The sequence below is a fragment of the Caretta caretta genome, chromosome 17, assembly GCF_965140235.1.
Source record: "Caretta caretta isolate rCarCar2 chromosome 17, rCarCar1.hap1, whole genome shotgun sequence".
Classification (NCBI taxonomy): domain Eukaryota; kingdom Metazoa; phylum Chordata; order Testudines; family Cheloniidae; genus Caretta; species Caretta caretta.
This window is the reverse complement of record NC_134222.1, coordinates 5913382-5940745: the sequence shown is the minus strand read 5'-3', so window position 1 is coordinate 5940745 and position 27364 is coordinate 5913382. Positions and strand designations below refer to the sequence as shown.

The following is a 27364-nucleotide window of genomic DNA, read 5'->3' as shown; positions in this document are numbered from 1 at the left end:
AATGTTTGTAAACAGAGCACAGGATAAATAACTGACTTTGTAAGAAACTCAGTGATTTTTAAAGCCATTTAGTTTGTGCGCTTGAGGCCTGAAGAAAGTGCTCCTTCACTTAAACTGACATCCAATTTGGAAAGGATTTTAAATTTGAAATGAGTAATCAATCCATGCAAGTCCGTTTGAAACAGTTTATGAATCCATCCAAAAAATATATGTACATTAGGTTTCCGTTAAAATGTCACTACAGAATATAAAATATTACAATCTTGAGAAAAACAAATAAAATTTAACTTATTTACATACTTTACATCAATACATATGGCAAAAAGCATACCGTCTTTCTACTAAAAGTGTATTAATACATGGTTATTGCAGGCTTTGACCAATCAATACGGAGGTAATACTGGAATGCGTATTGTACATTTAGTTTTGCAATTTCAGTATTAGCTTTTCTGCATGCTGTCTGATACCTTTGAAGGACAAGCTACACAAAAGTGAAGGCCACAGTTTTTAAGAGAATCGAGTCATTTCTTCATGGGATTAAAAACAGATTTAATCAAAACAATATTTTACTTTTTTTCTTTTTGAAAGACCATGGATGCTGTCATTTTAATACAGTAGAAGATCCTCTTAGAATGGCAACTTTAATAGCAAAATGCCTGCTAGAAGTACTACACTCACCTCACACAACAAAGCCATTTACTTTCGTATATTTATGGCTTTAGTAGAGACTGTCATCCTGCTACACCAAAAGAGCTTGTGCCTGGCTGCAGAAGATTGCTGAAGGGTGTACCAGGCACAATGCAGGAGAGAACAAAGGCCTCATCCTGCAGTTTTCTTGCATGCAGTAACTACTCACTACTTTCAGAAGTTCTGGGTTCGTGAAGTACTGAAGGATTGATCCTTTTAATTCACCAAACTGCACACCGCTCATGACATACTACTTTTCTTAGAACCACTTTGCTATGGCTAAAATCTGCCATTCATCACAAAACAATTTAGCATTAATCACTTTGGCCTCAAGAACACTGATTCTTAAATCCTTTCCAGATGATAAATCAAAAGGTCTTTTGCAGTTAGTGCTTTAGGCTCCTCTCATGTTTGTTACACTAAGCAATATTTAAAAAAACATACTAAAGATAATTGAGCAGCATTATAAAAATAAAGTTCGTTAAAAAGAATGTGCTTTTGCAGTATTAACATTTGTTGAAACTTTTTAACCAATTTCAAGACTTTTTTAAAGTCATCCCAAACTTGTTTGTCCAATTTTTTAAAAGTCGACTCATTTGCAAATGAATGCCTTAATATTTTAAGTTGCTGATCTCATCAACTCAAACCTTGTGCAGTGGTATGAAAAGTGAGTAGAATGATTTTTAGTCTTTGTCTAAGACTTTGTGAAACTGCAGAAGCAATTTACAGTGGTTTTTCCAGTCTTCTCCATGCTGTTCTTTAAAGGAGTGTATTGCATCTTGCTTTGCAAGACACTGTTGCAATTGTGTGTTTGGATTAATGCTTTTCAATCCCAATTTTCCCTGCATGTTCTTCTCTTACCCAACATGTCTCTGCAAGATGGGAAGGCTCAACATGCTAAGACAAACATTAGGCTTACTTCACAGACTGCTTTTTAAAAGGGTGTTATGTGAAAACATTGCAGGAATTCACAACCTAACTCCACCAGAAGGGTCTTCATTTAGGAACATCACTCGAGGCAGAAAGGCTTTCAAAGGAAAGTAATGCAGATCTCCTTAAGAATTCTCCTCTTTTGTGGACTGATCCTGTCCACTTTGTGTAGAATCCAACAAATGAACGATACTACTGGTTCCAATCCAATTCCTAATTCCACTTTGGCAGTTATTACCAAAATTAGAAACTGTACATCGTACTTGCTGTAGTACAACTTCATTTCTGTTTTTCCTAAACTCCACTAACACTCATGTTAATTATTTCAATGATGGTCCTTTCAATACACTGGCATAACTGAACGTCAGGGTCCATGCTTCCTATATTCTTTAGTCCATTCTTATAAAATGAATCTTTACAAAGTCCTGATTGTTCATTTGGTTTCTCCTTTAGTTGCTGGAGACCTATGCAAAATTAGATAGAAAAAAACATAGTTCAACAAAAACTGCTTCTTCTCCTATGTACACAGACAAGTGTGCACGTTTTCAGATGGTAAACTGGAAACATTGTCCCTGGGGTAGTAGCAGATTAGAGCCCAGGTATGCACTGGTTTAATCCCATCAACCTTTCTGAAGATACTGAGGGAACATTTCTGTTTGGTTTCACTTAGGTCCACCTGTTTTTATTTTTGGTTGGTTCTTTTCTGACAGAAAGACAATGGTTTTAATAATTCCTAGGGTAAGGGACACACAGCCTCACAGCACCCTGTGAAATGGGTATTCCGTTTGCTTTAGAAAGGGGAGGAAGCGCAAATCTTGAGTGACTTGCCCAAGACGACATAAGTCAGCAGTACAACTGGGAATAGAACCTAGCTCTCCTGTGCCAGCCATTAGACACTTCTTCTCCCCTTATAGATGCAGCAGACATCACCCACCAATGACATTCCATTACAGGCATATCTTTTTTTTTTTTGCCATTTTAGAATGTGAAGTACAGGCACTTATACTTGAACTTTACACACCTTTTCACTATGAGTTACAAGCTAGTCACTACACAGAACCAGAATATCCCTTCTACAGTGTCCATCATTCCCCTTCCCCAGGCTATTGTAAATGTTATTCCACGTATCCAATAGGACACTCAGTTACAACCCTAACCAACAACTCCTCTCCTGCACAGCATGATATTCTCACTTAATTTCCAGAAAGATATTCATATTTGCTAGAGATATATACTAAAACTACTATGTATGTAAAAAGAAAAGGAGTACTTGTTAGTCTCTGAGGTGCCACAAGTACTCCTTTTCTTTTTGCGAATACAGACTAATAGGGCTGCTACTCTGAAACCTACTATATATGTGTACCTAGTGAGTGGGTCAGCTTGATTTCAACTCATTTCCACTCTAACACCCTGCCCCAGGAAACACTGTTGCGATGGAAAAAGACAGAGAGTATATTAGAGCTACAACTATATTAAGAAAACAAAGCAATCTTTAAAAGCTTCAAGGCCAATCATTAACAACCACAAAATGCATGGAGTGAACTTTTGCCGTCGCTCGGGTGCATGTAGGAGAAAAAAAGAGGCCAGGACTTTCCAGACCCTGAAATTCATGACAATTTAAGTAATAAATCTGCATCAGTCATGGATTCTGTCAGTGAACATCAAGAGCAAAGGGGAACAAATTCCAGCCAGGAATATGAAGATTCTTATTCTAAGCCCAATGAACTTCTATAAATACAACAAAATGCACCTGGATAGAGCGAGACTTAACAACAAAAAGTAAATTACAGATGCAATGGTAAAAGGAAACAAGGAGGTAATTGGTCTTTCAGGTGAAATCGAGTTTTCTTCAGGGGTGCATTAATATAAGAATGCCCATACCTACTAGAGAAAACAGCTTGAGACACAAAATTCTATCAAGTGAAACAAAGTTTATAAAATCTAATAATTTAAGGGCAAGAAGGAAGGGGCCCAGTTTGCAAGAAGGGCTCTCTCGATGTCAGTTTCCTGTTTTCTTCTGCAAGATACACTTATTAGCTGAAAGGTCCCTTCTTTCTGGGATAATAATCATCTCCTTCCTGTTTCTAAACAGCCCACTGGAAAACTGAATAAGAATAAACTTTATGAGGCACATTTTCAAATCACTGCATAAGGGTTTAACTGCACCTCATTAAATTAAAGGGAGTTGCATAACAAACCTTACACAACTCCGGAATTTTACTGCGTAGAACAGGGATAACACTGTGGACTTTATTTCTTAGCCATGTTTCAAAGTGAGATACTCTACCCTGTTACAGCTCATTTGTACCCTAGAAGCAGAACGTCCAATTTCATTCATTCTTAAGGAAATAATCAGTGCAAGAGGTCCATAAAATATATTAGAAGCCAAAAGCCTCTGCTTATCCCTTTCATTCCAAGTCTGCTATTGCAAATACCATATATCACATCCTCTTATGGCCCCATCTGCATTTATAAAAACCAGGGGGAGGGGGGGAGAGGAGGGTCACTTTCACAGTGACCTCAAAAACCCACTGTAACCTTTCAAGATGTTAAGAGATACAGTTGTTGAATTATACCATTGAATTATATGTCTTGAATTATACCATTAGTTTTGGAATGTGCAGAGTCATTACTTACGTGTAATAATTGGATCAAAGTCTCTTGTCTGTGTAGCAACATCAGATGCACAAACTTGTCCTATCTGTATCAGCAGAGACATAATATCATCATACAGCGGAGGAAAGGCTTGGCAGAAGGAGACCAAACAAGGCAGAGTCGGCATGAAGAAAGCATAGCGCTTTGTCTGGGTTAAAACTGGTAAGGAAGGGGAAATGTTTAAAAGAATCAAGAGCTGTCATTACATTTATGATTGTAACCCATGTCCTAAAATGCCATTTCATGTTATGATTAAACATGTTATGTGCATTTCTTATAAAGCCAATAAAACCTTAGCAAACATGCAACATTATTCCATGCTACTTCCTCGTGCATTTAAAAGGCATAAAATACCAATTACTAGGATTCTTCTGTGACATCAGCAAGATGAATAAGATAAAATTAGACAATAAGTTTCTTTCCTGCTTTCTAATTAGGATGGAATCCAAATTTCCTACATGCTAGTCTCTTAAACGTTACTTAATTCTAACAACTCATTAGGAACTCATAAGGGATGAGAGAACAGTTTAACTGTTGGTTTGCAAGTTTCTTCACTGTGCCCAGCACAACTGTCTAAAACTTATACTAATATAGAGATGAAAAATTTGTATGAATATACAGAACTTTTTTAACCTTGTTTTTTTCATTAAAAGACAGATTGGGATATCGAAAGAGTGTAGCGGAATGTATATTTCCTCTTAGAGCAGCAGTTCTCAAACTGAGTCGGGACCCCAAAGTGGGTTGCGATCCCATTTTAATGGGGTTGCCAGGGCTGCCTAAGACTTGCTGGAGCCAAAGCCCAAGTGTGAGGGCTTCAGCCCTGGGTGGCAGGGTTCAGGTTACAAGCCCCCTGCATGGGGTCCTGTAGTAATTTTTGTTGTCAGAAGCGGGTCGGGGTGCAATGAAGTTTGAGAACCCCTGCCTTAGAGTAAAATTACAACCACTTCTCCGCAAAAGTATTCTAGTGTTTTGATGTTATCTGGCTGTTTACCTGTTAACAGTGTTCCCATGACATTGATAGCTAAGCGAGCCACACTGAGCGATTTAGGTAATGCATACTGGATACACAGATATGAAAGCAGCTGGATGGCAAATATCTGTGGGGGTAAAGAGGGAGAGAAACAGGTAAAAAAAAGTTTTTTAATATAGATTTGCTTTGCACTTCTATCACACTTCCAATCCAAAGATCTTTATAAAACAATTAATTTGGCCTCTACCTTCTGCGCGGTAATTTGTCCCCATTTTACAAATGGGGAAACTGAGGCACAGACAAATGCAGTTACAATGTTTGTAAAAATGTTTTACCAAGCTAATATTAAGGAAAACCATGTTCGTGAATTTAACATCAACGGGAAATGTTTTTCAGCATTCCCTTGCAGTACTTTGCAGCCCAGAGAAAGGTTTCTCCAAGGTTAAATACTTCCAATGCCTCTCAAGCTATATGGCCATACAGTACCTGTTTTTCAAGTTCAGGTTGAGCAATGAGCTCTGGTATGAAATCCAGACAGATATGCATGGAAGGAATACCTGCCACTGTCAGTGACAAAAGTTCACATGGATAACCCTATTTGAACAAGAAGAAAAAAAAACTTTATTCAATTTCATAAAGTCATACTAGAAGCTTAACTGCATTAAGTTTTTTTTTAAGCCCTTTGTTTACATTGTTTTAAACATTTTACTCATAACATTTACTCAGCGCCTTAACACAGACCAAGATAAAGTGTCATCCAAGTCGTGTTTGCATCAAGACAATTAATTTGCTTGGCTTTCCAGATTTTTACAAGTACTACCAGCAACTTCTGCAGAGGCAATCCTTCTCCTTCTGTTCCCACACTCACAGCCAAATTCATGCTTTTAGCACAGACACATTAACAGGCTTAAAAAGCAGCATTAATGTGAGCCAATATACAGAACGTGGCCCTGAGTGCAAATAGTTCTTGCTAAGGAAAAAGTAATTGGCACAAATTGTGGAACAAGTGGGTTGGTTACAGGCTGAGCACATAATATGGATTAGCCCCATTCCCCACCCCAAAATGCCCACTCCAATACTATCTGTAGTGGTACAGGGATACATATGAACACATGAGTGGTGGGGAGAAAAAGTTGTACCTAGCTGTTTCCCTCTTGACCACTGCTTTTTGAGTGCCTGCATGCATGCGGCCAGATACCTGAATAAGCACTGGAAGCTGGGTGTAAAACAACTACTATACTAAGAAAAGCTCCGCCCTTGTCCTCTTTCCAACATTACATGAGTGCACAGGTTTTAGATTCATTCTGCGTTGCCCTAGCCAACTATCACTTCCTGAAGAGCCATTACAAAAATGTGAAAAGAAGATGTAGCCCACAAAAAACTGACCTGGAAGTGAACTAGTTTAACGATGTTGGGATCTGCAATGTACATTTGATGCAGTAGGCAGCAGATGAGACATTGCACTTCTCGAAGATTACACAAAAGGCTATCTTCTTCCTCTTCTAGGCCCTTACTCTGGGGTCCAGTGGCAGCAGTACTATGAATATTCTTTAGCAGGCTGTGAGAGTTGCTGCCCTGAGCTTTCTCCTCTTCTGTAGGTAAGCAAATCTCTAAAAGGATCTGCACAGCAGCACTGTCCTGGAAAGGAGTCAAGCAGCACAAAAGTTAGTAAAACAAAACGAAGCACGAATATATACGTGTACTCATGGAGAAACTTATATACAAACACACTGCGTCCGTGGAAAAAGCGGATTCAGGAATGAAACATTTGCTTGTTACATGCTCTGCCCATTCATCAGATATAGTCAAACAACATAACCACACCAAGTCTATTATCCACCAAATGCATGTGTTTTAGATAAATTATGTATTCCAGTTCTCTCTCTCATTGCTATAATGTTCAGTTTTTGTTCACTGAAACTGGCAGACACTATGCAGCTACCAGGGACTATTTTACTGTTACCTAAAATCCTAATGTCAGTATAGGACGTACTCAATGTAACTTTACATAACTATATGCTGTGTGACTGTGTCAGTTACTGGCAACGTAAGAAACTAAGGCTTGAAAAATAGCTACAGTTGATCCCGTACAGAAGCTGTGGATTTGCTTGTTTAATGCTGGAATAAAGGGTAATGAGTTATTAAAAACGTTATTTTAAATTGAGACTAAAAACTTAAGCAACAAGAGCCAAAAACTTTAAAAAAAAATCACTAAAGCTTCAATGGACTAAGAATAATTCTCTAGAAATCAAATATTGTTCTATAATCCACACATAAAGACTAAGGAGTTTTAATATTAAAAGTTGTACACAGACTATACATGCAAATACATGTGCCCTGTATGCAAAGTATACAAATATCCTGATCTAAACTATCCTAGCTAGTGTAAAATATTAATCCAAGAGATCTATACTTACAGCATCACTCTATAAAGAGGGAAACCAATCCTGCCCTAAGCTGGTTCTAGATCAGAGAAGGCTACACAAATGGCCATGCAGTACACTGCATCCAGAGGACAATAAGCTAACCACCCAAGTATGAAAACCTCTTCCTGGCTGATCCAAACTATAGTGGCTGCGAAACTAACTGCTCGATCACTCTTCCAGCTGGAGGCAAGTTACAAGTGGTTAATTACACTTTGTTGAGAGAGAAAGAAAGAGAAGCTTGTGTGTAAAATAAAAAGTACTCGCAACAAGAGCTCTGAGACATTAAGGTAACCAAATCAACCATTCCCTAGCCTTGCACTTCGTAAAGTTACTTAACGGAAGCAGCTAACATCATTGAAAAGACCTTCAGGGGGCTGTCACATTTGCTCATGCTCTATAATTCCAATGTTGTGAGGGTATAAAAATACTCCTCTGGACAATGGGAGGGAGAAAACAAAAAGGGGAACAAAAGCAGAACTCTTTTCTATTCTACTGACAGAGAAAGATGGTGTTGTAATGGTCAGCCATCAGCATGATGCTCTGGGCTAGAAAAATAGAGGAGAGAAAAGAGTTCAGGCTATTAGATACAATCTGGAAGTTGAACAGAGTGTCAGTTTTCTACTTATGATAGGAGAGGTCAGTATAAACAGTCTCTCTGCTTTCCCTACTGTTTATATTTGTCTATAGTGCTTACGTATTTTGGAGCTATCATCATTAGCTTTGTATCTTCATTACCATCCATTTCATCACTATTACCTGGGCAGCAAGCAATGCATTTTTCAGTTCCTCTCTGGTAACTTCTGGGGCCTCTGGGCCCATCATATTTTGGGATGGCCTAATGTCCTGCTCAGCCGTTTCCTTTAGATGGGAACTAAGGTAGGCTTTTGAAGCTAGGAGATATCCATTCAGCATGTGCAGAGTAATATCCATCAGAGGCGGACACCTAACAGATGACAGACAAAAAAGGCAGTTACTGGCTAGAACAGGTAGAGCGTGCACACATGCTGGATAAAGCTGAGTAAGGAAAGTGTGAAAACTCCTCTGATTGACAAGACCCATATAGGCTTTAACTCAAGCTGCTACCCAAGTTAAACATCAAGTTGCCATGTCTTCATGGCTACTGTAACCCAAGTTAGCTAACCCGAGGTAAGAACACTTCTTTTTTTCCCTTTGCACAGTGAAGATGTACCCTTGGTTGCAGACTGGTAATACTACAGCTCTTCCACATGATAAAAAGCAGCATGTTGTCAGCCAAAATTCACCTCTAAAGGGCCTCCATTCGACTCTGCCTTCCACGCACACAAACTACAATATGCGTAAATTGCAAAAGAAACTGACCTATTGCAGCCTAGGAATGAAAGGGAGCTGAAAAACACCATTCATGTATGTTGCAGCCCAAAGTTTGATGGTGGTAATGCCTTATCTGTATAGGCAAACGTAGCTGACATCCAGCTCTCAATTCTTCTCCAAGTGCTTGGGCGTTAAATCCAAATTTGACTGTAAATTAACATAGGCCACTATTCTCCCTTCCATTTTTAGAAATGTGGGATCTTTAAATCGCACATGGATAGCCAGGTAGACAGAGGACGGGATTTTAATATCTCACTCAATGGAGGAGATTAAAAAATGATGTCAACACAAGCTTCAATGCCTGCAGAGGGATATTGAAAAGAGCCTGGAGTCAACTGGAAACTACTTACTCCAGGGGAATAATGGATCAATTACTAGGGGAAGAACTAAAGCTGAAGGGGGGGGGGGGAACCCATAGAAACTAGAGAACATGAAGACGAAACAAAGGTAAGTAAATAATAGTTATAAATAAGTGAAATGGGAGGATGGGGGTGACAAAGAAAAAAGAAAGGTAAAGAACAAATTCAAGCTTGAGAGGATTTTGAATATTAGAACATTTTACAGAAGTCATCCATGAAATATCATTACATGGTAATACTTTAAGTAAACTCAAAGAATAATAATTATTTGTATTACCATAGTGCCCAGTGACCCAGTCATGCACCAGGACCCTGTTGTGTTAGATGCTGTACAAAGAGATCAAAGTCCCTGCCCCAAAGTGCTTACAGTCTCTAAGTATAAGGTAAGAGACAACAGGCAGATGCTGACAGATAGGAGAGTACAAGGAAACAATGAGTCTATTGGTCAGCATGATAGGTGGTGGTCTCAGAACACCTGAGTATTATGAAAAGTTAGCTGGAGTTCACTTACCTGTGAACTCTCTGATCACATCTTAGTACAATGAGAGGGTCAATCATCAGATCATTCTGAGTGTACTTTTGCTGTCGGACTATCTTTACAGAAGGCTGCAACGCGTTAACAGTCATCACCCACAACCTACAAGGACATTTTTTTTTTTAAATCTAAAAGCTACTGCTTAAATAAAACAGGATCACACAGATTAACAGACAACAGCTGAAATAAATGAGTGCCAGCTAATTACACGTTCCCAGCCCACAGTTAAAATCCTCAGTTTACTACACTGATTATTAAATATTACTTCAAGGATTAAACAAGACATTTTCTTACAATATGCATTTTTCTGGAAAGTCATCCACCCAAGGTATTTTCAGTGCAATACAGAGAATCTACCTGTTCTAAAAAGCAAGCTGTCAAATACATTTGTAAGCACCTGGGTCCTAAATTTTATGTTCAGCCAGCCACCATAAATGGATGCATGCCATAATCCCATTCTTAAAGTGTATGTGAAGACAGCTGTACGTTCCTTCTTTTTTTTTTTTTTAATGTGACTTTTGTTCCTTTTTACTTATCTATGAAGTCTTTTATAATGGTAAGAGGTACTTTTTCTTTGGAGAACAGGTACAAGTTTAGCTCCAGCAATGTCATTATACAAAGGACCTGACCTCATGAGGTGCCAACCTAATTTCTGGGATCAAGTCCATAGCCTACCACCATTCAGAGCAGTAGCGTGTCAAAGTTGAGGAAATAGGAGATGACATTCTACCACTTTACCTATGTTAAACTGAACAGTAAGCTGAATCTACCTTCTAGGCATCACAGTGTTAAGGACCATCCAAAGCTTATTGACTGTCTGAAGAATTCTCCGTGGGACTCCAGTATTCAGCAGCTGGTTCATATTTGATGTCAATACCTCTGCATAGGGGATCAGCTCACCAGAAGATAGTAGTGTTAAGTGTTCTAGAATCTGCATCACCTGGGTGTGATTTCCTGGGAGCATGGAAAATGCTACAGGAAAAAAAAGCAGTGGGAAATCTGATCATCAAACTAGCCTTCTGCCATTTTACGAATCCTTGTTTAAAATGAACCATTTATAAACCTCAGTGCTAACAAGCTTGCTGCTGTACAGTTCCCAACACCACCAAAGTGCAACCTGATGGAGTGGTCAGAAAGAGCAAATAGCTTCCAACCAGTTGGCTGGTGCAAATCACAAATGCAGTTTGTGTAATGAATAGAATTAGAACCCATCCTAAAGAAATGCCATGGCTTTTCTTTGAGGAGAGGCAAAAAAGAGTGAAAGTTTCACTGCAACATAAGGAGCTAGTGTTTCTAGAGTTCAGCAAACTCTATGAAGACCAACTGATATGATCTAGGCTGTGATTTCAAATAATTTTTATATCATAGGTAGCGATTCCAAATAACTTTTATGCTGCACATAATAGATCTGAACTGTACAGCATAAAACTATATTGGGGAAGCCATCTTCACTATGTCCATCGTAAGTTACACTGCAGAGAAGCAAAACAAATATTTTCCAGTCTAGTAACAGTATTTGTAGTGGTACATTTGAGAATCTGATCTAGTGGGTGTTTTTCCTACCTAGCTATTATAATCCTCAATTATGCACCTACAAACACAAAATGAAGGGAGGGAAGGAGGAAAAGCTACATTGCTTATCACATGCATGTTATTTTCAATGTTTATGTAGGCCAGACAACTCAACTATTAGGAAAGAAAACAGGAACTGCCTAGTTCACAGTTGAAGTTATTATTTACCTTCTTGGAGTTGTTTGGAAGAATGGTTTTTGGCGGTGTTGGTAAGAAGCATACGTCGCAGCAAGGCATCTGTACCCGTAATTTGCTCCTCACAGATCCAATCATCCACAATACACAAGTGTGGGTAGTTAGTAGCAAGGAGGCGCAGCAATGCAGAATGCAAGCCTTCAAGAGTTAAAAAGAGCTCAGTCTCTCCGGTCTAAATCCCAATATATTTTTGGCTGAATAAATTGTGTCCCTATCACCTCAATAGCAAAGTTTCATTAAATGAGTTCTGGGAATGTACTAAAGTGCATGTAGTTCACCTCATCAGTATTAAATAAGCTTGTGTATTTACAGCCTCAGATTAGAGCTCAAATATCTACAATACAAAGGAAATCATGATGATATCTTCTACCTTTCCAAAATGTCACTCTGCTTCAGGTAGACTAAGGGAGACAGTAAACTGAAAACTCTCAGTCACTTTTACAGAACGTTTGACATATGTCAGGATCCACCATAAGAAATGGAAGTTTGTTCCACAAGTTTCAGATAGGTGTACATTACAGTTATTGTTATATGGTAGCTTTCTCTAAAGATGGATCTAAGCTCACTCTAAGCTGTTGACAGATTTTAAGACAGGTAAAAGCAGAAAGACCACATAAATTTGAGGACCCAAAAGGTAGGAGAACTGCAAGTTATAAAAATATCAATAAAAAGACAACACCACAAACCAGGAGAAAGCTACTTTCTTATAGTTCCGCTCAACAAATACAGGACATCAGAAAACAGATCATGCTCAGTTTCCGTTCTCGTATTTTAAGACGCTCAGATATACCTCCCAGTTCCTGCTGCAGTCCTTGTGCCTGCCGGATAAGGTACTTGATTGGAATCTGATCCATCAGTGCTGAAGAGTAAGACTTGGGCTTTTTTTGCATGGCAGCTATAAGGAAAGACATTTACATACTAATTAAGAATTCCTACCACTATTAAAATCTTATGCGTTAGACTAGAAGGTACAAGCGAATTGAGAGCTCGGGCTGCCAATCTACTTGCTCATACTGCAGATCATAAGGACAACAGAATCACCCTCTGATGAAGTCAGAACGGACATTTGATCCAACTATATTTTCCTGCTCTTGAACATGAAATCAGGGCCCTACACCAAGCTCTCTTTTTTTAAAAAAAAAGGTAGTAATAAACTCACCAGTTCCTTGCATTTTCATAGCACTTCTCCCCCAGCCCCACATCCTGAATGACCCCAAAGTGCTGTACAATTTGTACATATAGAGTTCATTCGACCCACCAATTAAACACAATCACTTTTGAGACAGCCATTTTGTGCCAGGAATATTACACAACAATTACTGCTAGTAAACTATAAGTTTTGTCAACTGAGGTTGCAATGAGAATTTCAAAAACCAGACTAGAATTATTCAAGATTAATTTTGACTAGGACACTTAAGGTAACACTCCAAGTCTTGTGAAAAGTATCATGTGATCCTTAATGACCAAAGGACCTCGACTCTGCAAAGAGTTTCACCTACCACCTCTCCCTTCAGTTCATGGATCATCACTGGATTTCTGCCTCACTAGTTTTAACCAGGTCCAATCTTATCTTATGAGACCACACCCCAAGTCTGAATGTTCTTTATTCAAAGAACAACATGGTAAGACGGTACAGTACTATGCAGAATGTATTCTGCCGGCACACACCATATTCTACAGCAGTATGCAAGCTATCAGCATGGGAAGAAGCTTGATGAATTTTAATATGACATTTTACTCTCACATAATACTAAGTAGCATAGCACACATTCAGTTGACATGCATATTGATGAATGCTGGAAGATCTGCAAGGTAAAACGGTGGCTGGAAATGCACACCATGGTTACCAGAAGGTTTCCACCCAAATCAAATGTGAGTTCATGAATCGTAGAACACTCGTTAAGTGCCGGTTTAAAGTATTTCATAGAAAGAGTTACTCAGCCATGTCCACATTTTTAAAAAAAATACCCACAAAGCCAGAAAATAAAGTGCCAATAATATAATTCATTGCCATGTGAAAAGAGCATCCAACACTACCAAAAACGTTTTGGTATTTTCACCACTTAGAAAGCAGTTTATTATAGAAAAATTTGAGGTAACTTTTCTGCCAAGTTTCACCCTGGCTTGATCTGAAATGGCTGACGTAGAACACAGACAACAGAACCACAGGTTCATAACAGAAGATATGCTGGCTCCTACTCCTGACCTCGAGTCTTCTGATCAGCTACATAATATTGCGATAGATACAAGAGTCAGTGCTAGCTCTCACAGAGTGAATAAGAACATTAGAAGGTTCTTACTGCTGTGCTCATTACTACAGCAACTGAAATTGATGTCATTTGTTTTAGGAAGTGTCAGTTCTTCTTGTTGTCAGATTCTGACATTTGTTCATACAAGATCTCTTCAGTTTCCATTTGACTTTCAATCACAATGATGTGCACAACACACACCCACGTACCTAATGTCTTTGTGTTAGCCAGGAGGGCCTCTTCATAAGACAGGACATAATAGAGGACAAGCAGCTGGGCTGTGATACTGTAACGCTGATTAACACGAGCATTTTCTCCCTGCATAGAAAACCATACAGAGGTCATGTTGCTATATAGCTCTTATTCTTAAAAGGAAAAGTTTGGACTCAGCAGAGAACATTGTGGGGGAAAGCAAGGCCGCCAAGCTGAAGTCAAAGTGACATTGTCAAGCTAAATTTGGCCCAAGTTTAGAGTTTGGGGTATTTTTGTTTTTAAAGAAGTAATTTAGAAAACTTCAGACCATTAAAAGTGTTTTGATATCTTGGGCATTTCTACAGTTAGAAGCAAGTGCTGATTTGCCTTAGGAAGCCTGGAACAAGCCCCTTATGAAAGTTTCAGCCTCCCATTCTCACTCCACATGTAAACAACTGCTTCCCAGAAATGTAATGTAGGGCCTTCAAATTAAAATATGATCTTTAACCTGGGAGCATACAAGACAATGCAAGAATTGTTACTGTGAAAGCCAGCCTCATTTGCCACTTCAATTTGCGGCTGGAAAGAAGTCATCATTTGAAACCCACATATTTAGCAAAGGCAAGGGTTAGTGGTGCTGCAAAGGCAGCAAGTTCAGCATTTTCCAGGGAGCAGGGCAAAGAGTGGCAATGATAGGATCTGAAGGGAACCTCATCTGACCATCTTTGGCCAGAAAGGGGCAGTTTAGGACATGCAGAGTAAAAGCAGGGAAACATAACAAGGCAGTGGTCAGATTTTCTAGCAAGTTTCCGTATAGCATATTGAAGACATTTCTGAATTGACACTTCTGAGGACAGACAGGTGAGAAGTAAAAAAAATAAAATAAAAATAAAAATATTTACCCCAGTGAGTCCTTGAAAAACATTCAAGATCTCCTGTTCTGTGACTGGCTGATTTGTGGCTTCTGGGTTGGATTTAGATGCGGGAGTAAGAATAGAGTTAATGTAGACATCAATAAGAGGAAGTAACTGAGGATGGAGTGGTGTGGTGGTTTCACACAGCTGTCTATAAATCCAATCCTGGAACAAACACATTACACTTAATAGCAGCAGCAGACGACACTGAAAACACTGTTCCTACTTTTAGGTGCAAGTACAACTCTATTTTAATCAAATGAATTAATTTAGATCCACCAGACAGTTAAATTCACACACTTTCAAAATTAACACTTTGGAAAATAAAGGAAAAGCATCAGCTCTGGACTGAGCCAGATGTCATCTCTCAAGCACTGGGAGAGTTTCCTCATGCTGCACAGCTCTAGTAATACCTCTTGGTCCTACTCAGGAACATTCTTACTCTTCCTTCTTCCTGATTAGGATTTTAACAAGTGTACAAATGGAACCTGGGATAAACCATGTGTGACTTAATTAGGTTGTGCACACTGGTTTACAGAGCTTAAAGCCTTGCACGCTAACCCAATGTACTCTACCCAGTACTAGTCCCCAGTTACCGGATAGCGGTCACTCACCAGCTCAACAAAGATTTCATTTATACTGTAAATTTTCATTAATCGATATTACATAAAAACAGTAGAAATCTGTATCCCTGTAGATTCTGGTTAGCCGCAGGAACTATTAATGGAACCTAAGCCTGATCATCATGCAGTGTTCTGGAATGTGAATGGAACAATTCTCATACCTTTATGGACACTTTGTGTTTGGTGAATGACCGACTCCTTAGAAGCTGGTAGATACAGTGAATGGGCAAAAACCCAGTGATGTTGGCACTCAGATTTCCTGTTACAGGCACACGAACTGCATGGGCTGTGACAACCTATGGGAAAAATTATAGTATTCAAGAAAAATATTTTCATTCCTTTTCCATTATCAAATTATTTTCTACAGTACTTGCATAAAACCAGTTTATATAAACATTACATACAAAGAACTCTGTTAAAAGATTACAAAATCAAGAGCTCAACAGTCAGGAAATGCCAGAATTAAAATTACCCGTGAAACTCTAATTTGGCCACTTTGTGCGTACGCAATATGATCATGCAATTAATGGCAGTATCATAATGCATATGCTCAAGGGACCCAAATTAAAGTTTCACAGACCATTTTAATTCTGACATTTCTTAAAACTTGAAGGCTTGATTTTGCAGCCTTAATGTTCTTTAAATGCCCTGTGTGTATGTATAATTTCCTAGGTTTTTAAAAAGAGCAAACTATTAAAAAAAACAAACACAAAATTCCATCACTTGGAGTAATACTGGCACCCACATGATTCATCAGCAAGGCTGGAACCTACCGCACAGACCTCTGCCACTTGAGCTAATGGAGTAATTGATAGCAATAGTAGATTGTCATCCTCTTTATGGATCAGCACTAGCAGTGGATCGAGACTTGGCCAGTGGGTTTCAAAGATGTGTTTATGGGGGAGGAATAGTGAGATTCAGGAATCTTAGGTTCCATTCTAGGCACTGAAGGGAGTGTGCTCAAGTGGGCATATACTCGAGCCATTTTCTCCCTCTGACCCCAAGCTCCAAAGTATGAAATGCTCTAGCACCTCCAAATGTCTCAACTCTTTTGGCTTAAAGTTTTAAAAAAGCCATCTGAGGCAGAAAGCCAGGATATAAAATTTTAGTCCAAAGTTTGGCAAAGTTATAATCATCTGAACACAAGGTCTTAAAATGAGAAAAGTTGGACCACATTATTAATGGTGCCATCAGCTCTGCCTACGATGTTTCAACCAGGGGCCTCCTTTAAAAATGGTTTGCTCTTTGAAGAAAGATATGCTTACAGTCCTTTTTTCCACCTGTTGTGCTTTTATGCTGACATGGATGACCATAGATTTTAGGTTTTTTGATTTTCTTTTTTTAAATTACCATCTCCACAAAAATAAGTAAAAAATGAAAGATCCAGTTCTGCCAGTCCCACTCATGGGGAGCAGGGCCACACTGAAATCAGTGGGACTAATGACAAGATACTATTCAACATGGGTAAGGACGGCAGAAAAAAGTCCTAAAAGATCTTCCTTCTCCATTAGATCTGCTACAATAACTCTGCAAAAAGAACAGGAGTACTTGTGGCACCTTAGAGACTAACAAAATTTGAGCATAAGATTTCATGAGTTACAGCCCACTTCATTGGATGCACAGAATGGAACATATATACATACACACATACATATAGAGAACATGAAAAGGTGGAGCAAGAGGCTAATTACGAGGAGCTCAAATAAACCCCAAAGATTACCTGTTCAGTGAAAATCTCCTGCGTAAAGATGGTCTTCATTCTGCTCAGTGAACTGGGCTTAATAACAATCTGAAACAAATAATGAGGTGTTTGCTCTTAGGCTTGAAGATCTGGCTTGTTCAAACGTGTAAAACGTTATAAATAGCTTTTAGTGTTTAACCTATTTAAGCCTGGATAGGAATCTGCACTGCCTTTGTTAAGGCCATACTTCACACATTAAAATTATACATTTGCAATTCAGTCTATTTTACATTCCAGTGTCACGAGCAAGATTCTGTATCTCTTTCCCACTCTGAGAACTCACTGCTGTTTTTAAATGTAATGAAGTCAGAAGCTCCCACAGGGGAAAAAATTGAATCCAAGACTCAGCTGATAAGTAAAACAGGCCAATTTTCAGATACTGCTTAAGAAGTTTACATATGTGACTTTTCTACGTTTTTTTAAATGAAAGATTTACAGTTCTTTTTACAAAGGACTTTGCATTACAACTTGCAAAAAATGGAGTCTGTTAGAAGAACACTGTGTACATTGAGAACACAAAGTTCATTTCAATAGGGCAATTCCTTTTGAAAATACTTAGTTTGATATCTTACACACCTTTTAGCATACAGAAGGCTATTATGTTAACAGGCATTCATGTTTCAATTCTACTTCTCGATATACATTTTGCTTTTATGCTAAGGAAATCTATTTATGCTAAGATTCTTTATTTAAAGATACAATTGTATAGAACAAAGTAGAAACACAGATTTTCAGTTGTCTTTAGGTATAAAAGTCAGATAACACTGGAATAAAACTCACTTATTGATGGTGTATTTATAAGAGAAAAAATTCATTCGGAGGAATGCATTTAGAAGTTACCTTCATTCCCAAAGTAGAACAGACCAAATCAATGATTGCACTAAGCTGATTGCTGTGGAAATACATGGCAACCAGTAAGAGCATCTCTCCAAAGGAAGCAGACACCCCAGAAATGCTGTTGGAACAGAGATGAACGAGTGAGTTTCCAAAGGGGACACACAAAACCTTGGCTTATTAGGTTATTTTGAAAATTAAGCTCTCACCTTTCAAAGTAGGCTTCTTCTTTTATCATCCAGCTCAGCCACATTACCATCAGCTGCTCCTGTTCTGGGGTACTAAACAAAGAAGTTCCACAACAGCGGTTTCATTTTTGGAGCCGCACATAATTTTACTAATAATCAGCAGACCCAAGGAGTTAATAGTCAAGAACATACAATCAGAGCACAGTGCCCTTACACTGAGAGAGACTTTTCCTCACTTGTTCATCAGAGTCAAACAGGCTAATCAACATGAGCACTTTTAAATCTGATAGCACCTACAGCAAAATCTGTATAAAAGTTCACCCTTATTAGGTAATTTCCTGTTTTGAGAGCATACCACGGGACCCCCAAATAAAAGAATTCTTGCTCCACCTTTATTAGGAGGCCACTTCCATTAAATAAGTATTTTTGTCAACCCTTTGAGTGGTGGCGTAAGATACTCACCAAACGCAGTCAATGAAAAAGGAATACAGAAGGCCTAGTCCAGGAGCTTAACTATAGCACCCTGCAATACCACAAGGCAAAGCAGCCTAATGCTTGTACTCCACTTCCCAAAGCACTTTGCACTAGTCAGAGGTGGAGCATCATCAAATTATTAACCCCACCAGTGATATAACCTCTTTCTGAAGAGGCTCCATGTCCATAGAGAATTAAAAGAGGAAGAACACGTGGAGAGCCCACATGCTTCTGTCTGGGTTATCGCTGCCCTGGCCATGTTCCACTAATATCTATAGAAGGCTCTGTCTCTATCGTTCTAAGTACCTGACAAGGGTGGAGAAAGCCAGGAGCATGCAGAACGAGAGCGATACAAAGCGAACACCAGCTGGAGTCGCAGGAGGACGACTCGTCATTAGCTGAAGTAACTGTTCAGCTTCCTCATCAGTTGGTCTAAACAAAAGAAGTGAAGGACGTTTTCCCCCACAAAAAAAAGTCAATTTATCTTACGGCTGAACGCATTTCCAACCTGCCTACACTAGTTATAGACTATTTACCTTAGAATTACGTCAATATATGGTTATAGAAATTACTTGGAAGTTCTCTTTGGATTTAAGAATTCCAAAAATCACTGTTTTAAAGGTTTCATTATAAAAATATCTGCTTTAGAAGTCCTGAATAACCAGATAGATATCTTATGTACTCTCAATTATCATCATGTATACTCATACAATTAGAAGCCACAATGTAACAAGATACTGTGTTATCATTAGTCAAGCAATAGAAACAAACCAATATAAAAATTAATTTAAAGTAAAAAAAGCAGTGTATTGTGACATGATCCAATATAACCAGGATTTTCAGCAGTTTTCTGCCTTACATACTGCTCCAAAGACAGATCTCTATATTTTAAAAATGATTCTATAGGAACAAATATTACAGAAAAGGAACCAAGAGATTTCTCATATGAAACTCACTTTAGACAATGAGACTTCTCACAAATGCATTCACCCCACCAGTCGAGGACAGAAAGCTTTCTTGCCAAGAATGTAGCAGGAAAGGGAATTACACAGCTGTTTCTGTGGATTTTAAACTAGATATTTGTTCTGTCCGAAACAAAAATAAGGAACCTTTCAACAAGCTGGGAATTTCAACTCCAAAATAGGTGAGGAGACAGAGCAAGCAGAGTGTATTCTCAGTCCTAAGGAAAGCAAGTCCCACTAGGTATGGACCAAGGACATTATGGCAGAGAAGAAAAGCCCAGATTGGAACTGGCCGAGATTCCCAATAGTTGAAAGGTCTTATTTATTTTCAGATGGACAAACAGCTAGTAAGAATACCAATAGCAAGAAAATATTGATTACTTCAGACCAGCGATCCCCATCAAAGCACAATAGAGACGTAACAACGCGCTGGCTTTCACAACATGCTCTTCTTTCAATCCAGAATACACAGATACATTTGGTTCCATGTCGGCATCTGCTTCTTCTACAATGTGTGTGCTGCGAACAGTGGGAAGGATCCCCATTAATTCCAGAAGCAGCTGCCTTCTCATTTGCCAGAGCACAGAACTGACATTCTCCTTTTTTCGCTGTGGGAAAAGGTGAAAGAAGCAAGCAACAGTAATTCTAGGAAAAACATATCAATCTGGCCATTTTACTACAAGGTACATTCCTAGTAGTTGACAATTTTAGTGAAAGTTCATGCAGCCACGTTAACAACAATCATTTAATTGAGTGGGCTGCGGCCACAGCAAAACTGCATTATGATGCTCTATTTCAGTGAGGTACAGGCATTAAATAATTGCAACAAGCCAATGCATGACTTTCTACTGCTGGGTATGAAATAAACTGTAGCGAGACTGACAATAATGGAACTATGCTCTAAAATCATCTACGATCTAAAACCTTATTAGATCTATGGTCCCTCAGTCCACATGTCTATGAGACTACTGTAAAATCACTGAGACATCAGAGAGGGACCACCAGATGGCGCTCTTCAGTGACCCTATTCTAGAATTGGCAGACCCGAGGAGTGGTGTGCAGTTATTTTCAGAGGAAGGTTTCCCATAAATCTGGCCTTGCAATGAGGTGTAAAAGCAGGATCACTGGGAACAAAACACACACAAAACCCAAACCGTTGAACTTTATTTTTACCAATTCTCCAGGAATTCTCAGATTCTTACCTGTTGTCCATTTCGAATAAAAGTCCCAAACCATGTCCGAACTTTCGCATTCGTTCCAAGTAGTAATCCACTCACAAAACATACCAGGTCACTCACTCCATCATCCGAAGATTCATTCTTTGTGTGATCCAGTGTCAAAGCCACCCCAAGGCCTGGTAGGTGGCACTCTTCCACCTAGCACACAGCCAAAGAAAGCCAGTCTCCATTTTACAAGTGATCCTTAATGGAACATTAGAAAATTAGGACTTATGTGCCATTTCATAATGAACCGATTGCAGGCTTACCACCATGCCTCGGATCCTCAGGGCCTGGGAAGGGTTCATTTTACACAGGTGACGAAGCGCCTCTGTCCTTCGACGGCCTCCAAGGCTTTCCTCATCTTGACGTTCACCATTCTTAATCAAACCTCTACAAACTAAACATTACGGGGAGTTCTGAAAAGCCATATTTTGCACTGGACAGTCACTCAGACAGAACTCTGAGGAGCTATTTTGCTCATCATTATTTACTATATGTATTATAGTAGCACCTAGCATCCCAAATCATGGGCCAGGACCCCAGTGTGCAGGGTACCATACAAACAAAGAACAGAAAGACAGACAGTCCTTGCCCCAAAGAGCTTACCGTATCACTACAAATTTAGGCATGATCCAACTGACCTCAGCAAATCATACCTGTATCTTCCCCTCTCAAACTGAAGTCAAGTGATGTGCAGCAGAACCCTGTTTATCTGGTTTAATCGGGACTGGGGCCAGATCAGATCATCAAAACTCCGAATAAACCGGAGAATGGGAAAAAGTGATGCTGCGGCACCATCTAGCAGCCACAGGAGAGATGGCCCACTTCTGGTCCTGGAGTCCTGGTTGTTCAGTAAATGCTGAGAGCCAGAGATAAATGGGGTTCTACTGTATCTGGCAGTCCTGGAGTCTCCAACAATGCAAGTGATACAGCATGGACAACAGCAGTGTAAGTTTCTCCCCTACTCCCACCTCAGTATGCCTCAGGCTGACCTGGAAGGAAAACTCGCAGAGGCAAAAGGGAAGCTCATCACCAATGACCATGCATTTCTTAGCCTCTTTAATCAGCATGAACTGTGATGAGGGCTTTGTAATGGGGATGCTCATATACTAGGAACTGGACTGATGTAGTCTACTACCCAACAGTGGTGTTATTTTGTGGTCACTATTGACTTGGGTCAGATTCAAACTGGTGACCTAAAGATAAGATGCTGCATTTTAGGAATACTGTGACAGGCAGAGCAGTGAGTCCCAATTAGGCCTCCTTGGAGAAAAGCAGTGGCCATATCACAGGAGAGCGTGAGCATTAAGTGAGGGAACGCAGCAGGACAGGAATGCCCCTAAGACAGACACAGATGTATCCAAATTAAATTTCTCCACACAAGTGTCTCCGGGCTACCAGAATGAATACTACTTGGAATGAATTTTTAATGCTCAAGTTGTTATAAACTTCCAGAGAAAAAAAAAGGTGAACACCATAAATTACAGCCTACCTTCATTAAAGCTATCAGGAACGTTGGCCACTAAGAGACACAGGAACCAGGCTCCATTTTTAACATGTAGCAGAGCTTCAGCCACATCCACTATGGGTAACAGCGAAGGCAATTCTGAATGGAAACAGGGTTTTAGAAGCCATTGCACTCACTCACAGGGTTCTAAGGGTCAATCTCCAGTTAGCATTGGGCTTTTACGATTAACGAATGGGCCACTTCTCCTTCAGAAGAGCTGGCCATTAGTTTTACATCAGTTAAGATGACTCCAGAAATAAGGGTGGACTTTTAAGTCTAAAACCATCTATGAAATTAGAACCAGTTTAGTGTTAGAGTGAAACACTGACAAATTTTAAAATAGCATTACTCAAAGCTTCAGAAATACAGAATAGCGCACCTGCTTGTAAAATACAGAGAACATCTGCTGCTTCCTCCAAATAGACAGGACTCTCAAAGAGTTCAGATGACTTGAAGAAAAACTCACCATTTGACTCCAAAACCTACAGAAAGAAGTTGTTCATCATGGTACAAGCTTAATAAGGTGACTAAATAGCATAGCCATTGGTTTCCATCAAATTCACATGGATTTGAACTCAACAGATTGCGTATGTTAAGAATGGTCAATAATAAACTGAATATTTTGCCAGTAATCAGTTCTGCTTTAATTTCTCAAGAACCACAGAGTTGCTCATAATATTTGAGCATGCAACTGCAATTATGGTAAACAAAAGCAGCCTCTGAATTTCACATAACAAAAGGAACCAACCCTCTTAGGTGGTTCATCTTTTGGGGAGCAGCTCTTTCGTCTAAAAACCATGGCTGTGATTAAAAACAACAGCTCATCATTAAATCAAAATGACACATAGGATATTAAAGAACTTCAAATGCCTGAAACTCTGTGTAAGGATACAAAATATTTATCCCAAAAAGAGTTTTGGTTTTCTATTAACTCACTATGCTTTCGATTAAGTGTTCTTAATACATATACTGTAGGTATACATACAACTTCAAGTATAAAATATTTCAATGTGGTCTGGTACCATAAAAGGCTACAAGGTAATTAATCTGCTTATAACTTCATCAATAAGGCTATGATTTTGTCAGGGATATTTTTAGTAGAAGGCAGGGACTGGTCACGGGCAATAAACAAAAAAATCACAGAAGCCGTGACCAGTCCCTGACTTTTACTAAAAACATACATGACAAAATGGGAATGGAGGAGGGTCCAGCATCCTTCCCCACACCCTGCAGCAGCTGGAAGCTGCAGGGACTCCCATTGCCCAGGTGCTCGGAGGGGTCCCACGGCCACTGAGCAGCTCTGGTGTCCCTCTGTCATCGGCAACAGTGGCTGGGAGCTGCAGGGGGCCCTGGCTCCTCGCAGTGTCTGAGCAGCTCAGAGGTCACCACCAGTGGCGATGGCCTGTCAGTTGCGGAGGTTCCCGTCACCCGCCATTGCTGGGCAATGGCTGGAGGGTCCCCAGGCTGCTCCCGGAGGTTGGGCTGCTGCGGGGCCCCCAATGTCAGGGAGGTTGCTGGAAGTCACGGATTCCGTAACTGCCGCAACCTGCGTGACATAATCTTAGCCTTAATCATCAGTTACAGCACAACCATCTGTGGAATTTTGGATCAATCATGCTGTAACACTGTAACAAATGTGTGCACTTTTATAGGGAGAAGGAAGAATTTATAGGAGAATAATTACTGTACTAGTTGAAGTAGAGTTATAGAAATAGCAATAATGCCTGCTATATATTAAAATTGAAAGTACTTTTTCAAACTTAATAGCACTGTCCACTGATAGTTGTATAAATCTGATAAATTCCCAGGTGGAAAAGTAAAATAAAGTCCAATACGGAGGGTGGGAGTGTTCAGGCAACATTTGCACAATAGGCTGGGAGTAAAATTTTCAAGAGTGCCTACAGCACTTACAAGCCTAATTCCCATTTTCAAATGTGACTTAGGCACTGAACAGCAAAAGCCCAAAGGCTTTTAAGTGTCTAAGTCACTTATAAAAATGGGATTTAGGTACTTTAGAAAAATCTTATCCCTGGCCTTTCAGTTCTAGAAAGCTGGATTCACATGGGGTTTAAATTACCAACAGAGCTAGTCTAGACAATTTAGCATGATTGACAATTTCTGCTTGATAGTGACCTGGGATTGGGGTAGCTAAGGGATTGGAGGTCAGTATTCAGATGCACTGGCAAGGCCAAATGCAACATGCACAACATTAGACTGATTTTTGCCAGGTTCTCAACACTGCCATCTATCAGATTCTTCATCTGCACCAATACCAAATTTACAATCACTAAGGAATTAAAAAAAAAAAAAGACATTCACCTTATTCATAATTGCCAATAATTCACTAAGCACAAGACGAAGCCGACGAGGGGAATCACTGTGCTCAAACTCCAAGGTCAGACCATGCTGAAGTTGTGACACCAAGATGCTTTCTCCACCGCCTCCTCCAAGTTTGTGTCTAACAAATAATTAAAAGGCAAAAAACAGCTGTTTAAAAAAAATAAGGCATAGAAACCAATAGCGTTTTTGGTTATTCTGTTCTATATAGGTTCTTATATCATGCTCATCACCATACTTTCGAGCACTTTAAATATTAAAGCAAGAAATAAAACAACAATCTACGCTTGTTTTGCTGATTCTATGAAACTTCCTTGATAGTCTTCTCAGGACAATAGAAGAGTTATGAGTTTATGACATTTTCAAATCTCATTCGATAGGGAAATAATGCACATGACAAATGCTCAAACGCACTGTCAAAACACAGGTGCCTCTATCCCCGCTCAATACACAGACCACAGCCAAAGCTAACAAGTGCATCTTTATGGTTCCAAGGGGTGCCATCCAGCTTCAGGATGCCCCTATTTCCCACACACCCTCAGAAGCCCTGAATTCCAAAACTTAGTCCTTCTGGTTAAAGGCGATTGGATAGGACTTCCTTTGGAGGGCATCAGTGTCCCCTTGTCCAGCTTTGGAGGTGGGGAGAGAACATTAAGTTACTGAGAAAAGCAATAAATCCCACCACCTTCGCTGCATGCTGATCTATTAAGCCCAAGGTATAAGAAACTCGCATGGGATGTGAAATAGCGTTTTAGCACAGTGCCACTTGAGCATCAAGACAAGCTAACATGAATAGCTACAGCTATTATATTCTGGAAGATAATAGCAACATTCAGATTAAATATTCACACATACACGATTCTAAACAATCATTATTTAAAAATATATACTTTTAGCTACCTAAGCTGCTGCTCTTTGTTCGCATCCTGCTCCAAGGCATGAAAATCCACAGACAACAAGGCAACAATTGAGTTGACAGCTTCCACTCCCGAAAGGAGTCGAAGGATGAGTTTTTTATCCTGAGCCCAGCTTTGGCTCTGATCAGCTGGGGCACAAAGAGCCATTCGCACCAGGCAAGGCAACAAAAGCCTTAGCTCTGGGTCACTTAGCGCTGCCAAGCGCACAACATCCACCTTCTGCATTGCTTCAAATGCATAGGGGCTGACAAACTGAAGGCCAGAACACTCTGCCATTTTTACCACCAGTCCTAAAGACAAAACAAAGATACAATTATCAGAAAAAAATAAAATAAAATAAATGCTTCATTTGTATAGGGTGCATCACAGCTTTTGATAGCTCTGGGCAGGTAAATGTGGTCTAACAATTAAAGCAAACGACTAGGAATCAGGATTACTGGGTTCTGTTCATGTCTCTGAGGGTGGGTCTAGGGGTTGGAAGAGGGAGGCTGCGACAGGACGTCTGCCTTCTATCTGCAGCTCTGGGAGGCGAGGGAAGTCTATTAATCAGGGCTCCCAGGTGCTATTTTCAAGTGTCACTAAGAGCTCACATGAAGTTAAGTTTGTGAGTCTCTCCAAGATGCTCTGAGATCCTGGGGCACCAGGTCTCCAAAATGGGACACGCCTCCAACACAGCCAAGAAACCCCGAGGAGCCAAAGCAAGGATTTATTATAACTGCATTCATCTCTGCCACTTCTATTACAGCACCCACAGTGGGCTGCTCAGCAGCCTCACCTCAGACTCCAGGGCAAGGGGCAGCAGTGCTAGCGACCTGGGAGTGGGAAGTAACACGACTTGCCCAAGGCTGCAAAGCGGGACAACAACAGGGCCGGGAACCCTCCTGCAGGGACTACGGGGCCCCGCTCCTAGCCCTCCACTGAAAGCAGACCCCAGGCGTCCAGACCCCAGCTCTGAACCGCCCTCCTTCCAGAGTGGAAACAGGACCCCGGCGTCCGGGCCCTCGGGGTGACTGAAGAACCTTCCCCCTCACGACCAGGACCCCGGCGCCCGGGCCCTCGGTGCGTGTGGGCGGGGGGGGAGCTCTAACAGCCTCACCCCACAACGAGGACCCAGGCGTCCGGGACCTTCCCCGTCGAGCGGAGAAGAAAATCCCCGACTCCAGCTAACCTAGGACTCGTTCCCCTCTCGCCCCGAAACCGCCACCGGCTCGGCTCGGCTCAGCCCCGCCCACGCGCCGCTACCTTCCGGCGGGGGATTCAGAAGCTTGTCCCCTGTTAATGACATCACAGACACCCGCTCCAATTACGTTGTACGTGTGACAGTCGCTCCTAGCGAACGTCAGGACGTAGGAGGAGGAGCTATGGGCGGGAAAATATTGAAACCAGCGGCGGGGCGGAAAAGCAGCGAATGGGCGGGACAACTGGCAGGCGCTCGGGAAGTGACGTCAGGCGGCGGCGGGCATGAGCGTGGAAAGTCGTTAGTGGTTACGTCAGCAGAGGGCGTGAGGGTGGTCACAGAAAGGGCAC

At 40.3% G+C, this 27364-nt stretch overlaps 1 protein-coding gene across 4 annotated transcripts; it reads right to left on the bottom strand.

Annotated features, from left to right (window-relative positions):
* Positions 1 to 171: 171 nt before the first annotated feature.
* Positions 172 to 27137, bottom strand: INTS2 (integrator complex subunit 2). Of its 4 annotated transcripts, none has more exons than XM_075120683.1 (25): positions 27080 to 27137; positions 25821 to 26127; positions 24903 to 25041; positions 22963 to 23065; positions 22569 to 22682; positions 21343 to 21473; positions 21059 to 21232; positions 20238 to 20464; positions 19201 to 19326; positions 18442 to 18513; positions 18239 to 18353; positions 17378 to 17446; positions 15819 to 15953; positions 15023 to 15199; positions 14138 to 14246; positions 12470 to 12574; positions 11653 to 11817; positions 10683 to 10884; positions 9889 to 10014; positions 8425 to 8611; positions 6629 to 6880; positions 5729 to 5836; positions 5264 to 5369; positions 4255 to 4431; positions 172 to 2081 (listed from the first exon to the last, which is right to left on the bottom strand). In XM_075120683.1, the coding sequence occupies exons 1-25, from the start codon at positions 27120 to 27122 to the stop codon at positions 1912 to 1914; spliced, it is 3639 nt and encodes a 1212-aa protein (XP_074976784.1). In that variant the 5' UTR covers positions 27123 to 27137; the 3' UTR covers positions 172 to 1911. The 4 variants fall into 4 exon arrangements, with proteins under 4 accessions (XP_074976784.1, XP_048680472.1, XP_048680473.1 ...); XM_048824515.2 differs by having other exon boundaries at positions 27006 to 27091; XM_048824516.2 differs by lacking the exon at positions 27080 to 27137 and adding an exon at positions 26934 to 26955.
* Positions 27138 to 27364: the final 227 nt, after the last annotated feature.